Source organism: Solanum lycopersicum, chromosome 10, assembly GCF_036512215.1.
Source record: "Solanum lycopersicum chromosome 10, SLM_r2.1".
Taxonomy (NCBI): Eukaryota; Viridiplantae; Streptophyta; class Magnoliopsida; order Solanales; family Solanaceae; genus Solanum; species Solanum lycopersicum.
Window position 1 is genome coordinate 64,490,908 of NC_090809.1, and position 21,831 is coordinate 64,512,738.

Consider the following 21,831-nt stretch of genomic DNA (forward strand, 5'->3'; position numbering starts at 1 on the left):
TGAGAGAACATCTTAAGCAAATAGTAATCAAATCTTCTAATTAAAAAATACATCACTAAATTTCCAAATGATCATAACAAGGATTATTACACGAATCGTCTTCGGATATACAACCACACATACACAAAACAGGCAGAGAACTGAAGCTGTACCTTTAACTTGCAGATGAACATGCTCCATCATCAGTATTTATCTCAATTTTCAGGTCAGTCAAGATTTGATTATCTTCTTTTAGCGACTCTGAGATTGGAAACAAGGATCAATCATTCAGTCAAAGGAGTTGCAGCATTGAAAAGTCTATAAGGCAGAAATTTCAAAATGTTATATACACAAATGATAAAAATGTGAATAGCAAGTGGTGCAGGGAAACAGTGTAATGAGCGAGAGTTTGTTACAAGTAGCAGTGAGTAGGCATAGTAAGAGCAGAGCAGTTATTTTTATGTGAAGTTTTCCATCTTCTTCTTATTATTATTTGTTCTTCCATACAGTTCAGTTGTTATTTCTTTGTAGTTTCAATGAGTGATTGTAATCGAATACCAATCATTCCAATATAAACAATAGACCAAGTCAATCTCAATGAAAACTGACAACATACAACAATTATGAATGTGAACCTATGTGCTTCCTTTGACGACAATACATAATACCCAATAAGCAATAGTAGGCTAGTAATAAATAGAGGCATACGAGACAAGTAGTGATAGAAAAATGAGATTGATCACAAGTACAAAAAGTACTAGTAAGATATTTAATATATCAAAAATACTACTGCTACTTTATATCGCTGTTCTCCATTGTCATTTATAAAACATGATACTAAGACAATCCCCTTATTGCAATTCCTAGCTCCACCAGAGTGAACACCTTATAAATAAGATTTTCACTAATCAAAAAAGGAATTTAGAAACTTGTCATAGGAAAACTAGTCATCTAACCTTGAATTAGAAACTTAAACCTACATCTTTGCATCTAAAATTAAAGTTCCAAACTGATTTTTGAACTTGATAGACATGCTTTGTACTTCATGTATATAGTTTTTACTATCAATTTGTTCATATAATATTTTTCTTTGTTGCGCCTTTCTTTACTAGAACCCATCCTTTAATTACACATTTCCGCTTTACGCTTAAAGCCCCAACATATCTTGTGCCTTTCTCTGCTACTTCCTGGGTTTGATTGCCTTTAGACAACACTGACTGGGACAATCTTCGGTAAAAAGGTGATGATCTATCATCTTGTGAGGTTTTTCCATCAGTGCTATCTTTAGTTTCTTCGTTTCCTTCTTTGAATCCTTGCTTGAACCTGTAATAGTTTGTCGGCTCACTACTCTCGAAGGGACGTTCACCCAATATCTGGACCAGATCTTCTTGATAAAGGACCTCCTTTTCTAGTAGCAATTCTGCAATCTGAGCTACATGTTCTCTGTGTTCCTCTATAAGTTGTAAAGTACGATCATATGCCTTGGCTACCCATTTTCTAACTTCATTGTCAATAAGTGCTGCAGTCTTGCTACTGTAGGGCTTTGATGTCTCAAGTGCATCTTCTCTTTGCGGAAAAGAAAGAAGACCAACTTTCTCACTGAAGCCGTAGACTGCTACCTGGGCATATGTCATCTTGGTCACTTTCTCCAAATCATCTTGAGCTCCAGTTGAGATTTTTCCAATCAAAATCTACTCAAAATAAGTACTAGTTAATATCCATATGAACATAGTGAAAATATGATTTTAGTGAAAAATAGAAGGCCAAAGGTAGAAAGTTCCAAAAAAGAACAGTTAGAAAAAGGATTTAAAGAGACTGCACTTTCATTAAGGTCGTAGTTACTAAATCTTGTGCAACAATGAAGTATTATATGTGAAGTTGCTTTTTAGATTATACATTCTATAAAAATCTAGACTTCGTGTTGAGGCCGATTACTTCACTGAGCAGCTTTTCTTTGAAGTTGAAAAGCAGAGAACGGAATATGACCAAACTCATTCGGAATTATTTACTATGTATGCATTTAGGCATGTCACTCTGTAAAAGTTGGTGGCATGACACTGTCTTCTTAAATACATCAAGAAAATTACTCATTCCTATTATGACAGCAAAAAGGTACCTAAAAATGACATGCTACAAACAACTTTGATGCCTATAAAATATTCTTGCAGAACCACAACACAAGTAATTCATGTTACAAGGGATTCACCTTCTAGAGGCCAACTATTTCTCTATAGAAAATGGTGATTTCCCAAAGAGAATGTCACAGGAGTCATTCTTGAAGTATGATGCTTGCTCATCCATGACCATATAAGGAGACAACAACCTATTTTTCCAACCAATGGGGGAAGCTCTAACAGTCTTTGGTAGAAATGGTTTGCATATGCGTATAGATGATGAGATTTTCCAAAAGATTAACTGATAATGATGTAGGGAAAGACAGTTGATAAATTTACCTGCTCAGCAGCTCGGCCACCAAGAGTCATACATGTCATATCAAATAGCTGCTCCTTGGTCATTAAATGATTTTCACTGCTAACATATTGAGCAAATCCCAGTGCTGCTGTACCACGAGGAATAATTGTCACTTTAAGTAATGGTTCTGCATATTCCAAGAACCAACCAGCAACAGCATGGCCAGATTCATGATAGGCAATTGTCCTCCTTTCCATCTTGCTTATGACCTGTACAAAGCACAAAGGTAGCTTTGGATTCGCAAATTATATCATTCAAACATAAAGTTTTTTGCCATTTGCAAGTTCTTAACAGACCCGAATGGACTGCAATTTATAACAGCATATCAAGAAAAAAGTGAGGAGATTGGCTACCTTGCTCTTCTTCTCTAGACCACCGATCACCCTGTCTATTGCTGCCTCAAAATGTTGCATTTTGATTTTGGTACTCTCGCTCCTAGCAGCAACCAAAGCAGATTCATTACAAACATTTGCAATATCGGCTCCAACAAATCCTGGTGTTAGAGCAGCAAGCCTCTGTGAATAAAATGCTGCTTCTTGATCAATTTTCAAATTGTTCAAATAGATTCTAAAAATCTGTTCACGACCTCTTATATCTGGTTTGTCAATGGTAATCTGGCGATCAAATCGACCAGGCCTTAACAATGCTTTGTCTAATATATCAAGTCTATTTGTGCCAGCAAGCACAACTACACCAGATGTGGTTGCAAATCCGTCCATTTCTACAAGTAGTTGATTTAAAGTTCTTTCACGTTCATCATTTGCTCCAGAAGAGTGTCCCCTCCCTCTTGAACCACCAATTACATCAATCTCATCTATGAAAATAATACTAGGTGCACATCGTCTTGCCTCCCGAAATAAACTCCTAACTCTACCTGGTCCAATACCAACAAACATCTCCAAAAAATCTGAACCAGAGATAGAGAGAAAAGGTACACCAGACTCTCCTGCTGTAGCTTTAGCTAAGAGTGTCTTTCCAGTCCCGGGAGGACCCACTAGAAGAGCACCCTTAGGGATTTTGGCTCCCAACTCCTCATATTTCTTGGGATTCTTAAGGAAGTGGACAAACTCCATGATTTCTTGCTTAGCCTCGTCACATCCAGCCACATCCTTGAAGAAGACCTGTTCAATAAAAATGCCAACTGACTTTAATTTCCAACTAATCATGAATTAAAACTGATTCTCAGTGAAAAGAATGTTGGTTATTTTAAAGCTGCATCAATAATGGAACTAAATTCTCACCTTGTTCTTTGCATTTTTGTCCATCTTCATGAAACGCGGTTTACCAATACCAAATATTCCACTAACACCTCCCCAATCCATGTAATAAAGGATAGCAAGAGGCAATACCATTACACCAAACTTCATCATTTCTGGCAACCAATCCAACTCATTAACATATACCACAGGGACATAATTGCGAGGGTCTATTCCAGAGGCTTCTTGGGCTTCCTTAAGCTTCTGCTCAAATAACACAACATTCCCAATGTTGAAATAATATTTGTGGTGGCTCAGGTTTCTACTACTATTTGTACAAATTATAGGACCTTGAACTGTGTTATCACAAGTTTGATTATTATCAGGTGAAGAATTCCTTATATAAACTGTGGCTACTTCTTTGTTAGCAACAACAATTCGATCAACATGACCAGGTTCAAGTAGCTTGTTTTTGAACTCTTGGAAGCTAATCTGCGAATTCACAGAAAAAGAAGTATCCATGTCAAAGAGAAAACACAACTATCCGATGAGAATAAGGCAAACAGTTTCCCCCTCCAAGAAAGTAGAATCCTGCTAAGTCACCAGTCACGACTAAAAAGATATAACATATAGAATTCTGTTGCTTCTTTAATTTCATAGCTACACTGTAAAACCTTGAGTAGTAGTTCTTCAACAATATAATCCACCTTAATATATTATTACTTTTATAAATATTAATATAACCAATTAGATTAAGAAGAATATGTTTCAACTTGGCAAGCTAAAACTGAGATGAAATTGTCACGTACTTGAATGAAATAGCACGAGCAAAGCTTCTTTATATGGCATTTGATATAAGTAGTTCTAGTTTTAAAAACAACTAAATGAAGTTGACTTCATCTCAAAGACCAACTCAAAACCGATTCTTCGAAACCAAACTAAGAATTTCATCCATGAAAGTTCCAAATTAAACACATTGATAGCAGAAATAATGCAATCAACTTATATTGAACTCACACTCCTCAAGGCACTAAACTCATCCTACCATAAAAGAAAAAGGAGCTGAAACAACGAGAGTTAAAATCTGTACAACAAACTGTTGGTTAAGGACTAACCTCCTCCGAATCAAGATGGTTCAGGAGTAATATTGACAACAGAACAGAACCAATAAACAGAATCAATAGTATATAGTGATGCTGCTTCATGAAGTTCTTTATTGATGAAGGTTGCTTCATGAAGTTCTTTATTGATGAAGGTTGCTTCATGAAGTTCTCCTAAAGGTTTCCTTGTTCACTTACACTTTGCTCTGCCAAAGATTAAACCAAAGAAACAAAAATTCACCATAACAAGCTAAAGGGGAACAAAACATTAAAAGAATAATCTGGAGAAACAGGAATTAGAGCAGCAACCGACGAAGGGCTGATCATGTCAAATAATGTTACTTATCACTTATTCCACACATAAAGGTTTTCACACTAGGAATTTCAATACGTTGTTCTGATTAGTATACAAACACATTTAGACCATTGTTAAGACGTAATATTAAAATCAACTGCTTACTACTTTTTCAGTTCAGAAACTCTTAAAAGAAACACAATAGCAGAAAATTAACACTCAGCATATTCCTGATAATTTCCTTTGTCTGCTTTCTACACACCACACAAGAAAAGCACACTCAAATTCTGCCCAACCTTTCCATTTCCATCACCATTTACAGATAAAGTATCTTTGTCTTGGAATAGCATAAATCATTTAGATCTCTACAACCCAAACTCTCTTCCACTTTGTAGATTTCATAATCAGTATTCTCATCTTCGTAATATTCCAAATGATTTAGATCTCTATTACTATCTCTAGAAAATTTCTTATTGGTTTTGCACGAAGTCTAATAATCAATTTCCTATGTAGAGTACATCTACACATTTCCTTTTGATAAGTAAAGAACATCTCGATTCTAGACATTATCTCTAATAATACAAAATTTATATAAATATGAATATATATGTAATGATATCGAATTCAAAAATTTTATATATTATATTGAACAAACTGAGAAAAAAATTGATATAATTCCTACAATTAACATATCCAAGAAAGTTTTGCTAGATCACTTCAAATAATTTTACTCCATGTCTCCATCATATGTTCTCTAATATCAAATATAACTGATCAGTGACAATCAAACCGGAATTAGGGGCTAATTCCTCAAGTGTTCATCCCACCAGGGGCTGAGCTAGCATACTGTTAGGGGTTCACCACCTTCGGCGGAAAATACTACGTTAAGATTATTTTTTTATGTATATATTGTAGATGTCAAACCCCCATCAATTAGTTCCTGTATTCACTTCTTCTGATTTTGAACCCCAGCTCCACCACTGCATCCAACTTAATAATTTTTCAACATAAGTTCGTAAACTAATTTTTATCACTTTGAAACTATTAGACTTATGATTGGTCTCTCAAAAATATAAAAAATTCAGCTAAAATACCAATGTAGCTAAAAAAGAAAACATTTTTCCCAAACCCTGAAATACATTTGGCTCTAGAAAATGCAAAATCTAAAAGATACTGTTCTCCAATGAGATTATTGATGATCGTGCCTTAAAGATTCATTATTATCAACATATTCCATCTCTGTTTCAGCAAATTACAACCAGGAGCACTGGGCAGAGCTACAATTTTGTGTAGGTTCAGCAAAACCCGTTAATTTTGGTTCAAACTCTATGTTTGTACTTAAAAATCAATACGCATAGTACATATAACCTACTACGCTGATAAAAAATTCAGAACCCATAAACTCAAAATTCTAGAGCCGCCTCTGAATTTGAATATACAACACGATGATTGGTTAGGCTTATAGATTTCATCAAATGGTAGACAAAAAATAGTTTATTATGGTATAATTAAGACCCAGTCTGATATTCACCATTATTATCAGAGAGTTTGATGAACTTACCTGTAATGTTAGCAGAAATGGCAATATCGAATGGCTTGGTGGGGGAAGAAAGACCTAGGTGTTATTATTTAGAGGAATTATACGGAAATTTAAACAAATATATTGGTCAACATAAATATTATTATATGTAATATAACATTAAAAATTATTTTGTGGGTTGTTCTTTTATTTTTTTTCAAAGAGGTGGGTCAGTGTTTTGTTTTTAGTTGTTGTGATGGCCATTTATCAAGTAAATGATTTATGTTGTAATATACTCTATTATTAATAATATACATTTCTCATTTACTACTGTAATGAGAAGCTTAATGCTTATTTGACAAGGCTAAATACATATATTTTCAAACAAGTTTAATCAAATATTCAAAAAGCAAGTTTTAAAATTGATTCGTTAAACATGAATTACTTTTTATTGAAAGTGATTTTGAAAAAAAAATACTTCTCAAAATAAGTTGATTTTAGACATATAGTCCATCAACCTAGTAATCACATTTATATTACGATTTTTTAGCTTTTAGATCATCACACAAACAACATGAAGCATTTATGATCTTAAAATAAGTTGATTTTAAAAGTTAATTCAAACAAATTAATAGTCATACAAATATTATGATATCTTTAAGATCACAGGTTTTTCAAAGGAGTCATAATTAGACAAATGTTACGATATATTTATGATAATAAATTTTAAAAGTTTTCATTTTTTTAAGTTTTATTGTCTCGATCTCATATTATTTATTAAAAATAAGTATCTCAAATTATTTATCAATTTATAAAATAAGGACAAAATTAATCAACTTTTTTCTTGTTTTATGTTTAAAATTAATTTTTTGAAAGTTGAGATGTTATAAAATTCCAAAACATATTATATTATTATTCTTGGTATTGATAGATAAGTTGCAAGATATATGCCTAAATTGACTTTATTACCAACTTTGAATTTTGACATGGATAACTGTAATCACTATAATATGATATTTGTCATTTGTTCTAGATTAGCAATTGTTTATTAAATATACTAAATAGTAATCTAGACAGCCTAAGTAAATGATTTACTTGTATAAGGGTCCTTCCCACGAATATCTTTATGTTGGATGGTGTTTAATTTTTATTTTTTAAATTGCAGTTTTTATTTTCTTCTCTTTTTAACACTTAACAAAAGATGATTAAGAATATCTCAGTTATTGAAAAAACAAACGACTTTCGAAAATATTCATATTTATGTATCATAATATTTCACAAATTATGCCATTAAAAAAATATAAAAAAAAGTTGATCTTTACCGAAGTAACTAAGATTTTTTTGTCTTAATAAGTTCGTTTTATAGTATTCCATGAATCATGTTAAATGCTAGGAGGACATAATATATTTTCCACAAAAAAATTATAGTAAATTCCGAAAAATGAGTGCATAACTAAATTTCTACATAGTTTAGGTCAAATGAGACAAAAGTGATCAAAAATCATGTCGAGCAAATTAGATGTGAATAAATAAGAATAAATTAATCCATAAATTTCATTAGAAAAAACTAAATACCTTCAAATTTGAGAATACAACGAGAAGTATGATCCAGAAATGATAAAATGTACGCAAATAAGTAGAGAAGTTGTTATCGAAAAAAGATACTTGGATCAGGTATCAATTACACGAAGTATGATCAAGAAACGATAGAATATACGCAAATAGGTAGAGAGGTCATTTTTGAAAAAAAAACCTTGAATCAGGTATTGATTACACGATTGATAGTGACCGTATAATTTTGTTTTACTTCAAGACTACGACACCGAAAAAGAGAAACTTAACTTCAGTTAAAATTCGAATGTCATTAGGAACCCAAATTAGTTCACAAAAATCTCTTTTCCTTTTTTTATTTTCCTTTTTGTAATAAATGGTTCTTTTGGGTACAAAAACTAGTAAAAACCACGTTTGTGTTATCAATGTCATGACTAAGGATTTTTACAACAATCTAAAATTGGACGTTAATACCACTACACTGCATTCTCAATTACCAACCACAACTATACTGGGACAATCTCCGGTTCAACAGGCGATGATGATCCATCATCTTGTGCGGTTTTTGACTCAGCGCTATCTTTGTTCTCTTCTTCGAATCCTTGCTTGAACCTGTCATAGTTTGTGGCCTCAACACTCGTGAATGGGCGTTCACCCAATACCTGGATCAGATCTTCTTGGTGGAGGACTTCCTTTTCAAGCAGCATTTCTGCAATCTGAGCCACATGTTCTCTGTGTTCCTCCACGAGTTGTACAGTACGGTCATATGCCTTGGCTACCCATTCTCTAACTTCAGTGTCGATAATTGCTGCTGTCTTGCTACCATAAGGCTTTGCGTCAAATGAATCTTCTCTTTGTGGAAACGAAAGGAGACCAACCTTGTCACTGAAACCATATACTGCTACCTGGGCATAAGTCATCTTGGTGACTTTCTCTAAATCATTTTGAGCTCCAGTCGAGATCTTCCCAATCAATACCTACTCAAAAAAATAATCATATAAAGATTGTAAATATCTAATTCACTGCCTTTTCAATAAGGTAGTATCCAGACGTCTCAAAAAGAAAAAAGTGCCATGAGCCATTCAAAGTTTAAAAACCAAGCTTAAATAAGTTCAAATGATCTTCAACTCTGTAACTCAAAACCTTCTGCCCCTTGCAAAGCACAAGATTTAGATTACAGAATAACAGCAAATTTAAAGACACATCTCTGCAGAGCATGAAAGAAATTCTACACATGTGCCAAAGGAGTAGGGATGGCACTCAAGGACGATGAAGCATTAACCAGCCTAAGTTCTAAAACCAAAAAGAGAACACTGATCATGTAAAAACACATATTTCATGAGAAAGGTAAAAGAAAATATATGATACAACTAGAAAATAACTGAACCAAGCAGTAGCCATGGTAAAAATAAAAAGGTGGCATATTACTTGGTGAAGTAGATTCACCTTTCAATCAATCAAAATCCCTTCCCGAACTGTACAAGCTTTTTCTTCCAAAGCATACAAATCTCTTACGTCTCATCCTCCCGTACCCGTCGCTGCCTGGCCTCCCTCTGTCCCATTATATGTGATGGTGTTTGGCTATGCATGAAGTTAAAGAAAGACGGACTTTTGAAACTTGTGGTCTAAAACAAGTCATTAGACAATGTTTGGCTATAAATCCTCTTATTATTAAGGGTATAATTAGAAGTTTAAAGTTAAATCATTTCTCAATATAAAAAAGGTGTCAATTGTTTTTGGCACCGACCGGAAGGATAGTGTGCCACGTAAAATGGGATAGAGGTATACAGTTTTGATGTTTTCTTTGTTTTTTCTATTTAAGGGTTTCAAGATTTTAACAATATACCAAATATAATCCCACAAAGTAAGGTCTGGAATTTCAAGTTTTTGATTGTTAAAAATAAAGCTAGAGTCCGTAACGAGCCTACCCCTTGCCTTGCCGGCACTATAGCTCAAAATTTTGGTGGAAATGCCCAGTCCTGCTATGTTTAAAAGCCCACCTACCTCGTCCCACTAACCCCCCTCCCCCCCGGTCCCTACAAGAAGTGGCTTCAAGATATCAAATTTGCTTTAGATCAGGGGCTTAGACTGCTTTGCATGAATGGTTTCATACATGCATCAAATGTGTACTATTTTTTTTTTTGAGACAAGGGAAATCCGCAGCCGCTACCCTCTGAGTCGCCCAAGACAAAACCCCCCTCCTATGCAATAGCTCGCAAACCACGTAGGAGAGGTAACCCTCATTAAGCAAGCTCGGTGCGATGAGCTCGACCCAGAAGGCAAACCCCTTGCTTTCGCTGGCAAGGGGTTTCGAACTTGAGACCTCCAACATGGAAGTCCCAAGCCCAAACCACTAGGCCACCGGAAGGGTCTGTGGTTTACTATTTTCTTCAATAAATCAAGTCTTAATGCCAATAGGGTAAACATATGAAAGCAAAGAGAGTTGATAGTTTTACCTGCTCAGCAGCTCGGCCACCGAGAGTCATGCATGTCATATCAAACAGTTGTTCTTTAGTCATTAGAAGGTTCTCACTAGGAACATACTGAGCAAATCCAAGGGCTGCTGTACCACGGGGAACAATTGTCACTTTAAGTAATGGCTCTGCATGTTCCAAGAACCAACCAGTAACAGCATGCCCAGCTTCGTGATAGGCAACTGTCCGCCTTTCCAGCTTACTTATGACCTGACGAAACCACAAATGTTACTTTGAATTATATTATTATTTATACAACACATCCAGCGTGATCTCACAAGTGGGGACTGGAGAGGGTAGAGTGTACGCAGGCCTTACCCCCTAATATCAAACTAGTAGAAAGACTGTTTCCTAAAGACCCTAGGCTCAAATGCAGCAAATCAAAATTATTAAATGATCAAATTAGAAAATCATTTCTATATTTCTATTTTGATTCTATAAAAATGCAAGTTTCATTTTTGAATGAAGTTAGACGCGAATTAGTTGACTTGAAGAGAACACGTCAACTAATAAGGAAAGCAGTACAAAACATTCAGAAAATTCAAGATAAAAGAGCAGTAACAACAGAAAAATATTTGTTCCATTTGCAAGTCCTTACTAATATCTAAAGATTGCCTAATATCTAAAGATTGCCCACCAGCAATTTTCAAAAGCATCTCAAAAAATGTTGATCCCAAGCATACATCACTCAGGTCGACATTCACCAAAGTTCCCTTTTTATATTGAGTAAAAAGAAAAGACACTGAAGCAAAAGGAAAAAAAAAAGAATCATCTAATGTCATCAACAAGAAAGTAAAAAAGGTGTCGAAGCAAAGAATATCATGCATGAAACCCACTGTCTGCTTATGCCACTGGTGATGAACTCACTATGGCTATTTAATGACAGACTAATTTTCCTTACTACATATGCAGCTAAACGAAGCCCCAATCTTTATTTTTCAAACCCCAACTGCCTTATTAAAAGGCCAACATTTTCGGAGGGGTGGGGTGGGTTAGGACACAAACAGAAGGTTAACAATAACCAGGGACCGTACCACACAAAGTAGCTCTTAGAGTCCTTGGGTGTAGCATCAAATGACAAAAGGCTCAATAAATATAGACAAGATTTCCTACTCAATTGGATCCAAAACAGTTCAAACGCATTGGATGACAGAATATTCAGAAGACGTACTACTCTAGAAGTATAAATTCAGATGAGCAATATTAGACAGGCTAAATAATTTCTTCCAATGCAGTAACATCTTCCTGTACAATTTTAATAGTAGACAGCTTGAATAATTCCTTAAAATACAGTGCCATCTTCCAATAATTCTTGCAATATTAGACAGGTCGAGAATATTGAAATGCCAGGTTCAGGTGTGAGTTAGGACTAAAATTAGTTCCAGTAAGCACTGAAAGAAACGGTGACATGTTTAGGGGGATCCCTAGGTATTTTGCCAAATTTTGAAGTATCCTATCTTGTGCCACAGTGGTTTACCCCAAGCCTCCAAGAGACTGTTCACCAACCTCGCATGCTCTTCTCATTACAGAAAGAACTCAATAGTGTGACTGAATTACAGTAAAAATCCTAATATGAACAGGTAAAATATTTTCCACACTAATTATAAAACAAAAGAGAAATTTACTTGTTAAAAATTGAGGCAATTTGTCTAAATTCAGATGGTAGAACATTGTATCAACATCCTAATTGTTCCCCAAGGAAATAAAGCAAACCTCTCCTATAAATACACTCATCTAAGCAAACCTCTCCTACAAATACAGTCATCTAAGCAAACCTCTACTAAGCAGTAGATTTATAATGCTCCAGTACCTACGGATATTGGTCCAATGCACTTTCAAGGATAAGTTAAATAAATCCTATCATTATAATAAAAACAAATGGCTTTGACAACCAAGATGCAGAAAAAGATGAACAGAACATCATACAAAATGCTGCTGGTGTAACGATGCAACATGCTTCCCTATGTTGTTATGTAAACATGGGATAGAAAAGTATATAGTGGAGGGGGAAGTGAGAAGATCCAATACCTTATTCTTCTTCTCTAAACCGCCAATCACCCTGTCTATTGCTGACTCAAAATGTTGCATGGTAATTATTGTACTCTCATTCCTGGCAGCTATTAGAGCAGCTTCATTACAAACATTTGCAATGTCTGCTCCAGCAAATCCTGGTGTTAGAGCAGCAAGTCTCTGTGAATAAAATGCTGCCTCGTGGTCAAGTTTCAACTTGTTGAGATAGATTCTGAAAATTTGTTCACGGCCTTTGATGTCTGGTTTATCAATGGTAATTTGGCGATCAAATCGACCAGGCCTTAATAAGGCTTTGTCTAATATATCAGGTCTATTTGTGCCAGCAAGTACAACTACACCAGATGTGGTTGCAAATCCATCCATTTCTACAAGCAGTTGATTTAAAGTACTTTCACGTTCATCATTACCTCCAGCAAAGCCTCCCCGCCCTCTTGCTCGACCAATAGCATCAATCTCATCAATGAAAACTATACTAGGTGCAGATTGTCTTGCCTCCTGAAATAAGCTCCTAACTCTAGCTGGTCCAACACCAACAAACATCTCCATAAATTCTGACCCAGAAATCGAGAGAAAAGGTACACCAGATTCTCCTGCTGTAGCTTTAGCTAGAAGTGTCTTTCCGGTCCCAGGAGGACCCACTAGCAGAGCACCCTTGGGAATTTTGGCTCCCAACTGCTCATATTTCTTGGGGTTCTTAAGAAAGTGGACGAATTCCATGATTTCTTGCTTAGCCTCATCACATCCAGCCACGTCCTTGAAGAAAACCTGTATCAAGAAAGTGCCAATAAATTTCTAACTATTCAAGAAATATCATGATGGTATCATTTTAAATTTTCTATTTCAACATACTGGCACTTTTGAAACTGCAGGAATAATATGAAGTGATCCTCACCTTATTCTTCGCATTTTTATCCGTCTTGGTGAAATTTGCTTTGCCAATATTAAATATTCCACGACCACCTTTCCCGCCCGAGCCTCCCACTCCTATGCCACCTTGCATTCTTCGTCCCATAAAATAAAGGACAGCTAAAATCAATATTGTTGGACCAAACCTCATCAGTTCTTGGAACCAGTTCATTTCATCAACATATAACACTGGAACATAATTGTGAGGGTCTATTCCCAAGGTTTCTTGTGCTTCCTCAATCTTCTCTTCAAATGACTCAACACTCCCAATATTAAAATAGTATTTGTAGTAGCCCGCGTTTCTTTTACCATCCGTACCACTCATAGGACCTTGAATAGTGTCATCACCTGTTTGACTAATACCAGGTGCAGAACTCCTCACATAAACTTTGGCCACAGATTTGTTAGTAACAACAATTCGATCAACAAGACCAGGTTCAAGTAGCTTGTTTTTGAATTCTTGGAAGCTAATCTGAAATTATACATAAAGCGTTAATAACCATGATAAGCTAAGAAAGATACAGAAGACAACCAACTAATGAAGATACGATAGAATTGCCACCCCTACAAAATAAAAACCTATTTAGTCACCAGCCATCACTGGAAAGATTTCACACACAGAAGTCGCACTGCTTCAATAATTTCAAAGCCAAACTAAAAGACGTTCTTCATCAACCACTTCAATTTGTATTTACTTTTATTGTTGTTAAAAATGTCAAGAGTCATTTTGAGACTTGAGTGAGGCAATATATAACCAATATGCAAGGACTTCAGGTGGGATGAAATAGAGTCGGTACTTAGGTTTCCTTTCTCACTCTTGTATGTTGCTTTAACAAGTATATAATCTTCTATCCACTGGAGTCATCACTAAACTTGTTGATGAGTTATTTCAGACTAAGTAAGAAGCTATAATGGAATGCAGCTGACGTTAATTTGCTCATGTATTTCACTACTCAAATTCAATTAAATTCATGCACTAATTCTTATTCTGGATGGATTTATTTCTCTTCTACAGTTTATTCTCTACTAAGGCAAATTGCTGCTCCATCTGGATTTGCATGTACAGGACGAAAAGGTTGTAATGTCTCTGAATATAAACCATTGGAATGAAAAAAACATGAAATTGTCCATGAACCAGTGCACGGTATAAGAAAATAAATCTTTCAGTGATCAATCGGACATGTAAATGACAGGCTCAAGTAATCCAATACCAATATACTACAAGTTATTCTATTTACTCATGCAAGGTAATCTTGGAGAGGAGTGGGAGAGACGAAATAACGGTTGCAGACCAGAAGAACAATTTTATATGAGAAGGATGTATCCATAGTTGAATATTTTTAATTAATATCAAGGTATGCTTATTCAGATTTCTTATAGGGTCATGGTGGATGTGCAATAAAGCAGCATCTCCATTGATCTCTAACAAGCCGAGGAAACCTTTTTGCCATTCATGGTTTTTGTGAAACCTTATGTGGAGTTCGGATTTTTGTTTCTTCGTGTCTGTTTCTCAAAAAACATTTATCAGGAGAAGCTTTTGAAAAAACAACTTTTAGAAAACAACTGTGTTTGAAATGTTTCTGGGGCAATTAACTTATGGTGGCTATATCAACTAATCTTTTTAAAATGGAATTAGGTTTTTAAAAAGTTTTCGGACAACATTCCAAAAATAAAAACTAACACGCATTTGGAAAGAAACAAAATCAAACAACACTATTTTGGTTTCGGAAACATCAGAAAATTGCATTTCCAACACCGATCCCAAAATCCGTTCTTCTAAACCAACTCACAACTTCTGACAGTGGAAGTTCCAATACCAATTCCTAAAGTTAATCCCTACCTTGATTGCCTGCTATCCTAGAATCCTCTGTCACTACTAGAGTTAATTATTCTCTCATTTCCCCTTCTTGTGAAAAGGCAAGCCATGATTACAAAGTTGGACCTAACATAGATATCAACACGATAACAATCAAGTTCACATTGGACTCACACTTCATAAGGCACTGAACTCATCCTCCCAGGAAGGGACTGAAACAATGAAAACTCAAATGTAGATGTAAAATGTGAATTAAGACTAACCTCCTTCTGCTCACGAGGAGAAAAAAGTGTCGAGGACAGAATAAACCCAATAAATAGCAAGGGTGTGAGAATATTTTGATATTGCTTCATGAAGTTCTCCTGAGGGTTTCCTTGCTCACCTGTACTTTCCTCTGCCCAAAAAGAAACCAAAGAATAGTTTTTCACCATAGCCAGGCCATAAGGGACACAACATGAAACAAGAAAAGAATGTGGAAGTCATGCTATCAATGGTTACTTATCACTTGTTTCATACTCTATTATACAGAATGCAATGATATTACAGCTTTAAACTTATACTAAGTGTATACTCTTGACCAACTAGAACCTCAGTACCAGAAACTTCCGTACACAAAGATTGCCTTCACAGAAAGAGCCTGTTTGGACTGGCTTTTAACTTATTTTTTTAAAAATCATTTCAGCCTAATTATAAGCGCTTAAAAGCTATTTTGTCTTAAAAGCACTTCAAATAAGACAATCCAAACAGTCTCAAATTCAACTGAATATCTTTGTGTTCACTGGAAGTGTTCAATTAGAGATTTTCAGTTCAACTATGCAAAATTAAGAGAACATACTCTCCCTTGATTTAAAATTTGAGTGTGCAAACTGATATTTGACCTAAACAAATATTTATTTATTAATTTAATGAAAAATGGTCAAAAGTGTCCCTAACCTATTGGATATGTTTTAGCGTTACCCTTCGTTAACCTACTGGACCATAAGTATCACCGCTATCTTGTGGTTCAAATATACACCTGAACAATTAAAAAGGTACAAATAATCCCTTTGAAGTAAGGGTGGAAACCAATCATGGTATAATTGGACTTTCTTAATTGCTTATGGATATATTTGAACCATTTCGGTTGTTCAGAGCATGCTTCAAATTATTTCATTTGCTGCAAAAAAAAAAAAATTGATGAAGTAATAAGAAATTCCATTGCAGCAAATTCTGTATATTGTATGTCATTTGCATACTTTATCCACTTTGCATAAGACGCAACCACCAAAAAGTATCAAGTATAAGCTAATAAAATAATATTAGCATATCATGTCTAATCTAATTTTCCCGATTCCAGTGTTCTTACCAACTTGTGCTAACTTGGACTGTGCTAAACGAATTTTCCAACTATAGTATTCTTATTCATCCCTTGTTAATTTATTCTTCATTGGCTTCAAATTGTAGGAGTTAGGTCAAAACAATCCTAAAAGCAACAGTTAATGCATTCCATTTATTGCACAGGGTTATATTGGTCAAGTTGTGCACCCTGCAAGTTGAAGGTATCCTTGTGGTGATCTCATAGTTCCTACGAGGTTGAGATGATGGGGTTGGCCCATGGATTTCCTTACTTCTCTTGTGCCGCATTATGCTTAAAGGGTTGAAGAATTTATAACTATATGCACGCAATTGTGACAAAAGTTATGATTGTATTAAATCCATTTAGTCCATGATTGTATCCTAGAATCTTGGTACTTTAATCTTATTAGAGCAATTTTCTTTTAGAGAGACATGATATGCTAATATTGTTTTCATAGCTTATACTCCTTGATATTTTTAAAAAGTTGTGTCTTATGCCAAGTAGATAAAGTATACTAATTTAGCAGCAAATGAATGGCTTCTTCCATTAGTTCTAGGAGCATATTTGAACCTTTCTAAAAGCCGCTGCCAACTTTTTTAAATGACATTTGATTTATCAGCACATTGACTAAAATTTTATGATCGCAATAGCTCTTTTTAACGCAAATAAATGGAAGAGAAATTATGAATGGACCAAAATTAAGTTCTGTGATACGGAGAAAAACTATTCACAGATAAAGAGTACAGAATGAAAAACAAAAAAAGAGAAAGGGAAAACTCACACGATATACTTAATCAGATTATCAATGATGTAGATTAGATCATTTATTTTCCGGACGTAAATTTTGGAGCTAACTTAACCCTGATTAATTTCTAGATGATATTTTATTTTTATTTTTTTGATGACAAGGGAAACCCGCCGCCACTATCATTTGGGTGTGCACAGGTAAAATCTTCGCTCCTATGCAATAACTAGCAAACCACACAGGAGAGATAACCCGCACTAAGGCACGACGAGCTGGACCTAGAAGGCAAACCCCTTGCTTTCGCTGGCAAGGGATTTCGAACTTGAGAACTCCCACATGGAAGTCCCAAGCCCATACCACTCACCCCGAAGGGTATTTCTAGATGATATTTAACTGCAAGCTTTTAAAAGACTGCTGATTTAACATACAACCATCTAGGCTATAAAACATCTACTTGCGACATGTCTAACTATATGACTAGAGGTATCCACTTACTGCTCACTGTTCCTTTCACGAGTTAGTAGTTTATGCTGCGTCAAGAAGTGATATATACAAAAGTATCATTAAATTAATAACTTTTTGATTCATATCACTTCAACCAATGGCATTTACTAACACTGACATAAATATATCAGACATTTTGCGTTGTCAGATTAAGCCCAGTAGACAGTTTTAAAGTGAGAATTGCTATTGAGGACATGAATTCCCAGTACAATCTTAGAGTCATAGCGAAGTGTGTAATCTTAACCTCTAAGAAACTTGACCATAAACTTCCGTACACAAAGCTTAACTTAACACTAAGAAGGTTTCAATCCATGAACTGCATAGGCAGTGTGCTCTGTAAAGACAATAAACCACTCAAGGCATACTGCCGAATATCTATATCTACTTCTACACATTCAACTTAAGCAAGTAAGCCCTATTCCCCTTGTTATTCCCATCTGTATGCGGAGTGGTATAAACGATTTGATCCCTATAATCCAACTCTATCCCCGACATGCATTTCCATCATAGTTCATGGATAGTCAGTGTTTTGGACAGCGAGAGGTTACAAAAGGCGATAAGGGCCTGCCTCGCCACGCGGCGAGGCAAGTGGCGAGGCGCTGGCCTTTTTGAATCGAGGCGCCAATTAATACCAAAAATTAGAAATTTTGAATTGCACATATAATATTCAAAATTTCAATAGCAATTACATATCTTACAAATACTATAATAATTACTATAGAATGAATTAATTTTTTTTTCAAAAAAATAATGGACAGCAGTCATAGACTCACAGCACAGTGAAAACAGAAGGCATTTTACAGTAATCTGGGACAAAACAGAGAGTGAAGAAAATAGAGGGAAAAAAAAGCGGTGAAGAAAACTTGAAGAAAACAGAACTGAAAGTCTGAAACGAAAATTGAAGAAGAAGAACAGAAAAAAAGAGGTATACCTCAGGTCTTCAGCAGTAGCAACTCGAAGATGATGGAGACCAAGAGAAGAGATCGCGAGGGGAAGAGAGTCGTGAGGGGAAGAGAGTCGGGGAGAAGAGTGCGCAGCAGCAGATTTTGATAATATAAAAAAAGCCCTAATTTTGACTAATATTGTTAAGTCAAATATTTATTTAAAAAAGAAAAAGGCACCGCCTTTTCTGGCACCATTAGGTCGCCATGGGTCGCCATGGGCCGCCTTTTGCATACCGCCTCGCCTCAGTGGGGAATGGCGAGGAGGCCTCGCCTCGCCTCGCCTCTCGCCAAAGGCGATGAGGCGCTCGTCATTCACAACACCGTGGATAGTAATCCTCATCTTCCTAACATTTCAAATAGTAGAAATGATCTAGATCTCTAACAACCATCTCTAACTAATTCATTAAAAGTTTTTCAGAAAGTTCTAATATCATGCGTCTAGTAATCCAAAAGTTCTACTTAATCATATGGAACATACTTTAGGAACAAGTAAACTCAGCTCCAATTGTAATATCCTCTATATCTACACATTCTAATAAAGCCAATAACTTTAATCACAAATAATACTCTACATACCTTTACCCGACTCAGCCTTTTGATTGTTCCCTTTCGGGACTTCTTTCTTGTTCTTTGGGTAATAGTTCTCATAATCTACAAAATCAAAACACAACAATCAGAATCCATCACCATAATTTAAATAAACCAAAAATAAACAGCGCGTAAGTTATCATCCTCACTACTTTTCTTTGACCCTTGGCTGCAAAAAAACCTCCTGAGTCTCGGGTTTGCACAAAGTTTATCAATTTCAGACAAATAGGCCCTTTGCAAAGCCGCCTTGCTGACACCATGCTTTCCAGCTCCAATGGATGTCAAATAACTTCTCACAAAACCTAGTCCACCATTAGCGCGTGTAATGCACGCATTACTTGATGCTACTTCGTCCAAAATCGCATACCTCACACCAGAAATCAATGCCTGCGCTCCATGAAAAAGAAAAACCGATCATATTAACCCAAAAAATCAGAAAAAAATAATACATATCCGTATAAATAATACTCCACTTACTTTATTGATCGTCGAGCGACAGCGATTAATACGTGAAAGAATCATCTTATGAGGATCCAAACATGAGAATTATCAAATCTCTAAAATTGCTACAGAGAAGTTAATTTTTTTTTCAATCAATTTCAGGTAGCTAAGTTTGAAAAAGGAAAATCAAAGAAGAAGAGAAAGAGGGAGTGGAAGAACAAATTAGAGAAAACCGACTCGGACTCTATTACTTGGTCGATTATGGACCGGTCATTTATCAATGGGCTTTCTGTTCCTCAGGGCCCGTTTAAACATATTTATTAATTATTACTATTAATTTTAAATTTATTTATTTATTTATTTTAGCTATTTAATTTATTTTGATACATGTTTATTTGAGTTTCAAATTTTGTTTTAAAATATAATTGAGATTTTTCAAGTCATAAAATTATTCAAATTTCTTCCCTTCTTAAATAGTTTTGCCATACGAGCTCTTGTATATAGTCATTTCAATATTATTCGAACACATAATTTATTCACATTGAATATGAGTTTTTTCTAATTTAAAATTATAAGTTATTTTATTTTATTTGTAAAAATATAAATTAATAACTTATGTTTTGTACTTAAAATTATATTTTTTTTATTTTTGCAAAATTTAAAATATTAAACTTAAACTTTACTCGCATATTATATTATAAATAAATCAACTATTTATTTTAAACCAAATGCCTACTTTTATTTTATATATGATGTATAAACAAGACTTTACTTTTCATTTGTATGCTAACAAGATTGGGGTCAACCCTTACCTTCTTCTCCAAGCAAATGAAGAATCTTCATTAAAAGAAATATATATATATGAAGGAAAAAAGGGCACATGGAAAAGAAAATGAAAAAATTGAAGACTTCTTCCTCTTTTTACTAGTTAAATGTATGTGCTTTAAATGTGTATATTGCATTAATAAATAGTGAAAAGAAAATTATAATTTTTTAAGAGTAATAAACATAATTAGTAATTTGGTAAAGGTAATAAGTAATAATTAATGTACTGTCACGAATTAACATTTAATGATCTTTTAGATGGTTGTTTAGTAATTCAAGTAAATCGACAAAAAAAAAATACATAAATTGATTGTGTTATCAATCTAAAATATTGTTTCAACGTTATATGCAGCTAAAGTTTTATGGCAGTGGCATGACTAATTCTAGAATAAAAAATGTGAATGAAAGACAATTTTATATGCATTTTAAGTAAGAAAACATTTTTAAAATATATGAAAAAGAGGAGGTATAGTTTCACCTGAACATGTTCTGATACATGTGTTTTTAGGGGTATTTGGCTTGGATTTTTTTAAAAGAAGTTAAAATATAAAACCTGATGTCTTTCAATTTAGGGACTGAAAATTTACAGATGATTTATCTTTCCATTAGTTTTAATATTAAAATAAATAACGTCAATTATTACCGTACAAAGCGTGATCAATTTGCCTCGTTTCTTTTAAAATTAAAAATTTGAAACATTGTTTAATTCCTTCACGTATTTATTGTATATATAGAACTTTTGGTTAATCCATATATGTTTTGCTTACTATATTATGTCATACATTGAACAAAATAAATTATATGTATTTGATACTCGGAAATATTTGGATGGGTGCTACTATTTCATACAAATTTTGTAATGAGTTTTAAAAATGTACACGTGTCATGCATTTCTCATTTCTCCCGATTAATAGTTTTATCGTGTTTCAATAGTAATTTATTTTATTTATTGTTCACAAGAATTCAATACAAACTATTTGTAGAGATATACAACGATCATGGCCTCCTTATTTATATATACAACGATCATGGCCTCCAAACATCAACTAGCTTGACCCTCTTACTAACTGCCTTTGGCCATAAAAAAGTTCACTTCACGCTCAACTTAA

The 21,831-nt window shown here is 34.6% G+C and overlaps 2 protein-coding genes and 1 long non-coding RNA gene across 5 annotated transcripts; all 3 read right to left on the bottom strand.

Moving 5' to 3' along the window:
- Positions 1-12: 12 nt before the first annotated feature.
- Positions 13-521, bottom strand: LOC138338977 (uncharacterized). The gene is made up of 2 exons (XR_011211886.1): positions 396-521; positions 13-240 (listed from the first exon to the last, which is right to left on the bottom strand). It is a non-coding gene; the product is annotated as an uncharacterized lncRNA (long non-coding RNA).
- Positions 522-714: 193 nt separating this feature from the next.
- Positions 715-6,740, bottom strand: LOC101254253 (ATP-dependent zinc metalloprotease FTSH 8, mitochondrial-like). Its single transcript, XM_019216130.3, has 6 exons — positions 6,604-6,740; positions 4,763-4,953; positions 3,693-4,139; positions 2,805-3,572; positions 2,433-2,660; positions 715-1,670 (listed from the first exon to the last, which is right to left on the bottom strand). The coding sequence occupies exons 2-6, from the start codon at positions 4,910-4,912 to the stop codon at positions 1,053-1,055; spliced, it is 2,211 nt and encodes a 736-aa protein (XP_019071675.2). The 5' UTR covers positions 4,913-4,953; positions 6,604-6,740; the 3' UTR covers positions 715-1,052.
- A 1,698-nt stretch (positions 6,741-8,438) lies between these two features.
- On the bottom strand, positions 8,439-20,179 carry LOC101244242 (ATP-dependent zinc metalloprotease FTSH 8, mitochondrial-like). Of its 3 annotated transcripts, XM_069290344.1 has the most exons (9): positions 19,934-20,116; positions 19,606-19,843; positions 19,445-19,519; positions 16,273-16,495; positions 15,603-15,733; positions 13,510-13,995; positions 12,615-13,382; positions 10,569-10,796; positions 8,439-9,089 (listed from the first exon to the last, which is right to left on the bottom strand). In XM_069290344.1, the coding sequence occupies exons 5-9, from the start codon at positions 15,690-15,692 to the stop codon at positions 8,619-8,621; spliced, it is 2,043 nt and encodes a 680-aa protein (XP_069146445.1). In that variant the 5' UTR covers positions 15,693-15,733; positions 16,273-16,495; positions 19,445-19,519; positions 19,606-19,843; positions 19,934-20,116; the 3' UTR covers positions 8,439-8,618. The 3 variants fall into 3 exon arrangements, with proteins under 3 accessions (XP_069146445.1, XP_004249560.1, XP_010312354.1); XM_004249512.5 differs by lacking the exon at positions 16,273-16,495 and having other exon boundaries at positions 19,609-19,843; positions 19,934-20,179; XM_010314052.4 differs by lacking the exon at positions 16,273-16,495 and having other exon boundaries at positions 19,934-20,179.
- Positions 20,180-21,831: the final 1,652 nt, after the last annotated feature.

Coding starts and splice junctions, on each gene's coding strand:
- LOC101254253 (XM_019216130.3), bottom strand. CDS start 4,912: ATGAAGCAACCTTCATCAATAAAGAACTTCATGAAGCAACCTTCATCA. Junction 4,140..4,762: donor ACCATCTTGATTCGGAGGAG/GTTAGTCCTTAA, acceptor GTGAATTCGCAG/ATTAGCTTCCAAGAGTTCAA. Junction 1,671..2,432: donor GTGGCCGAGCTGCTGAGCAG/GTAAATTTATCA, acceptor TATTTTGAGTAG/ATTTTGATTGGAAAAATCTC.
- LOC101244242 (XM_010314052.4), bottom strand. CDS start 19,978: ATGATTCTTTCACGTATTAATCGCTGTCGCTCGACGATCAATAAA. Junction 19,844..19,933: donor GTCGCTCGACGATCAATAAA/GTAAGTGGAGTA, acceptor CATGGAGCGCAG/GCATTGATTTCTGGTGTGAG. Junction 19,520..19,605: donor CCAAGGGTCAAAGAAAAGTA/GTGAGGATGATA, acceptor TTGATTTTGTAG/ATTATGAGAACTATTACCCA.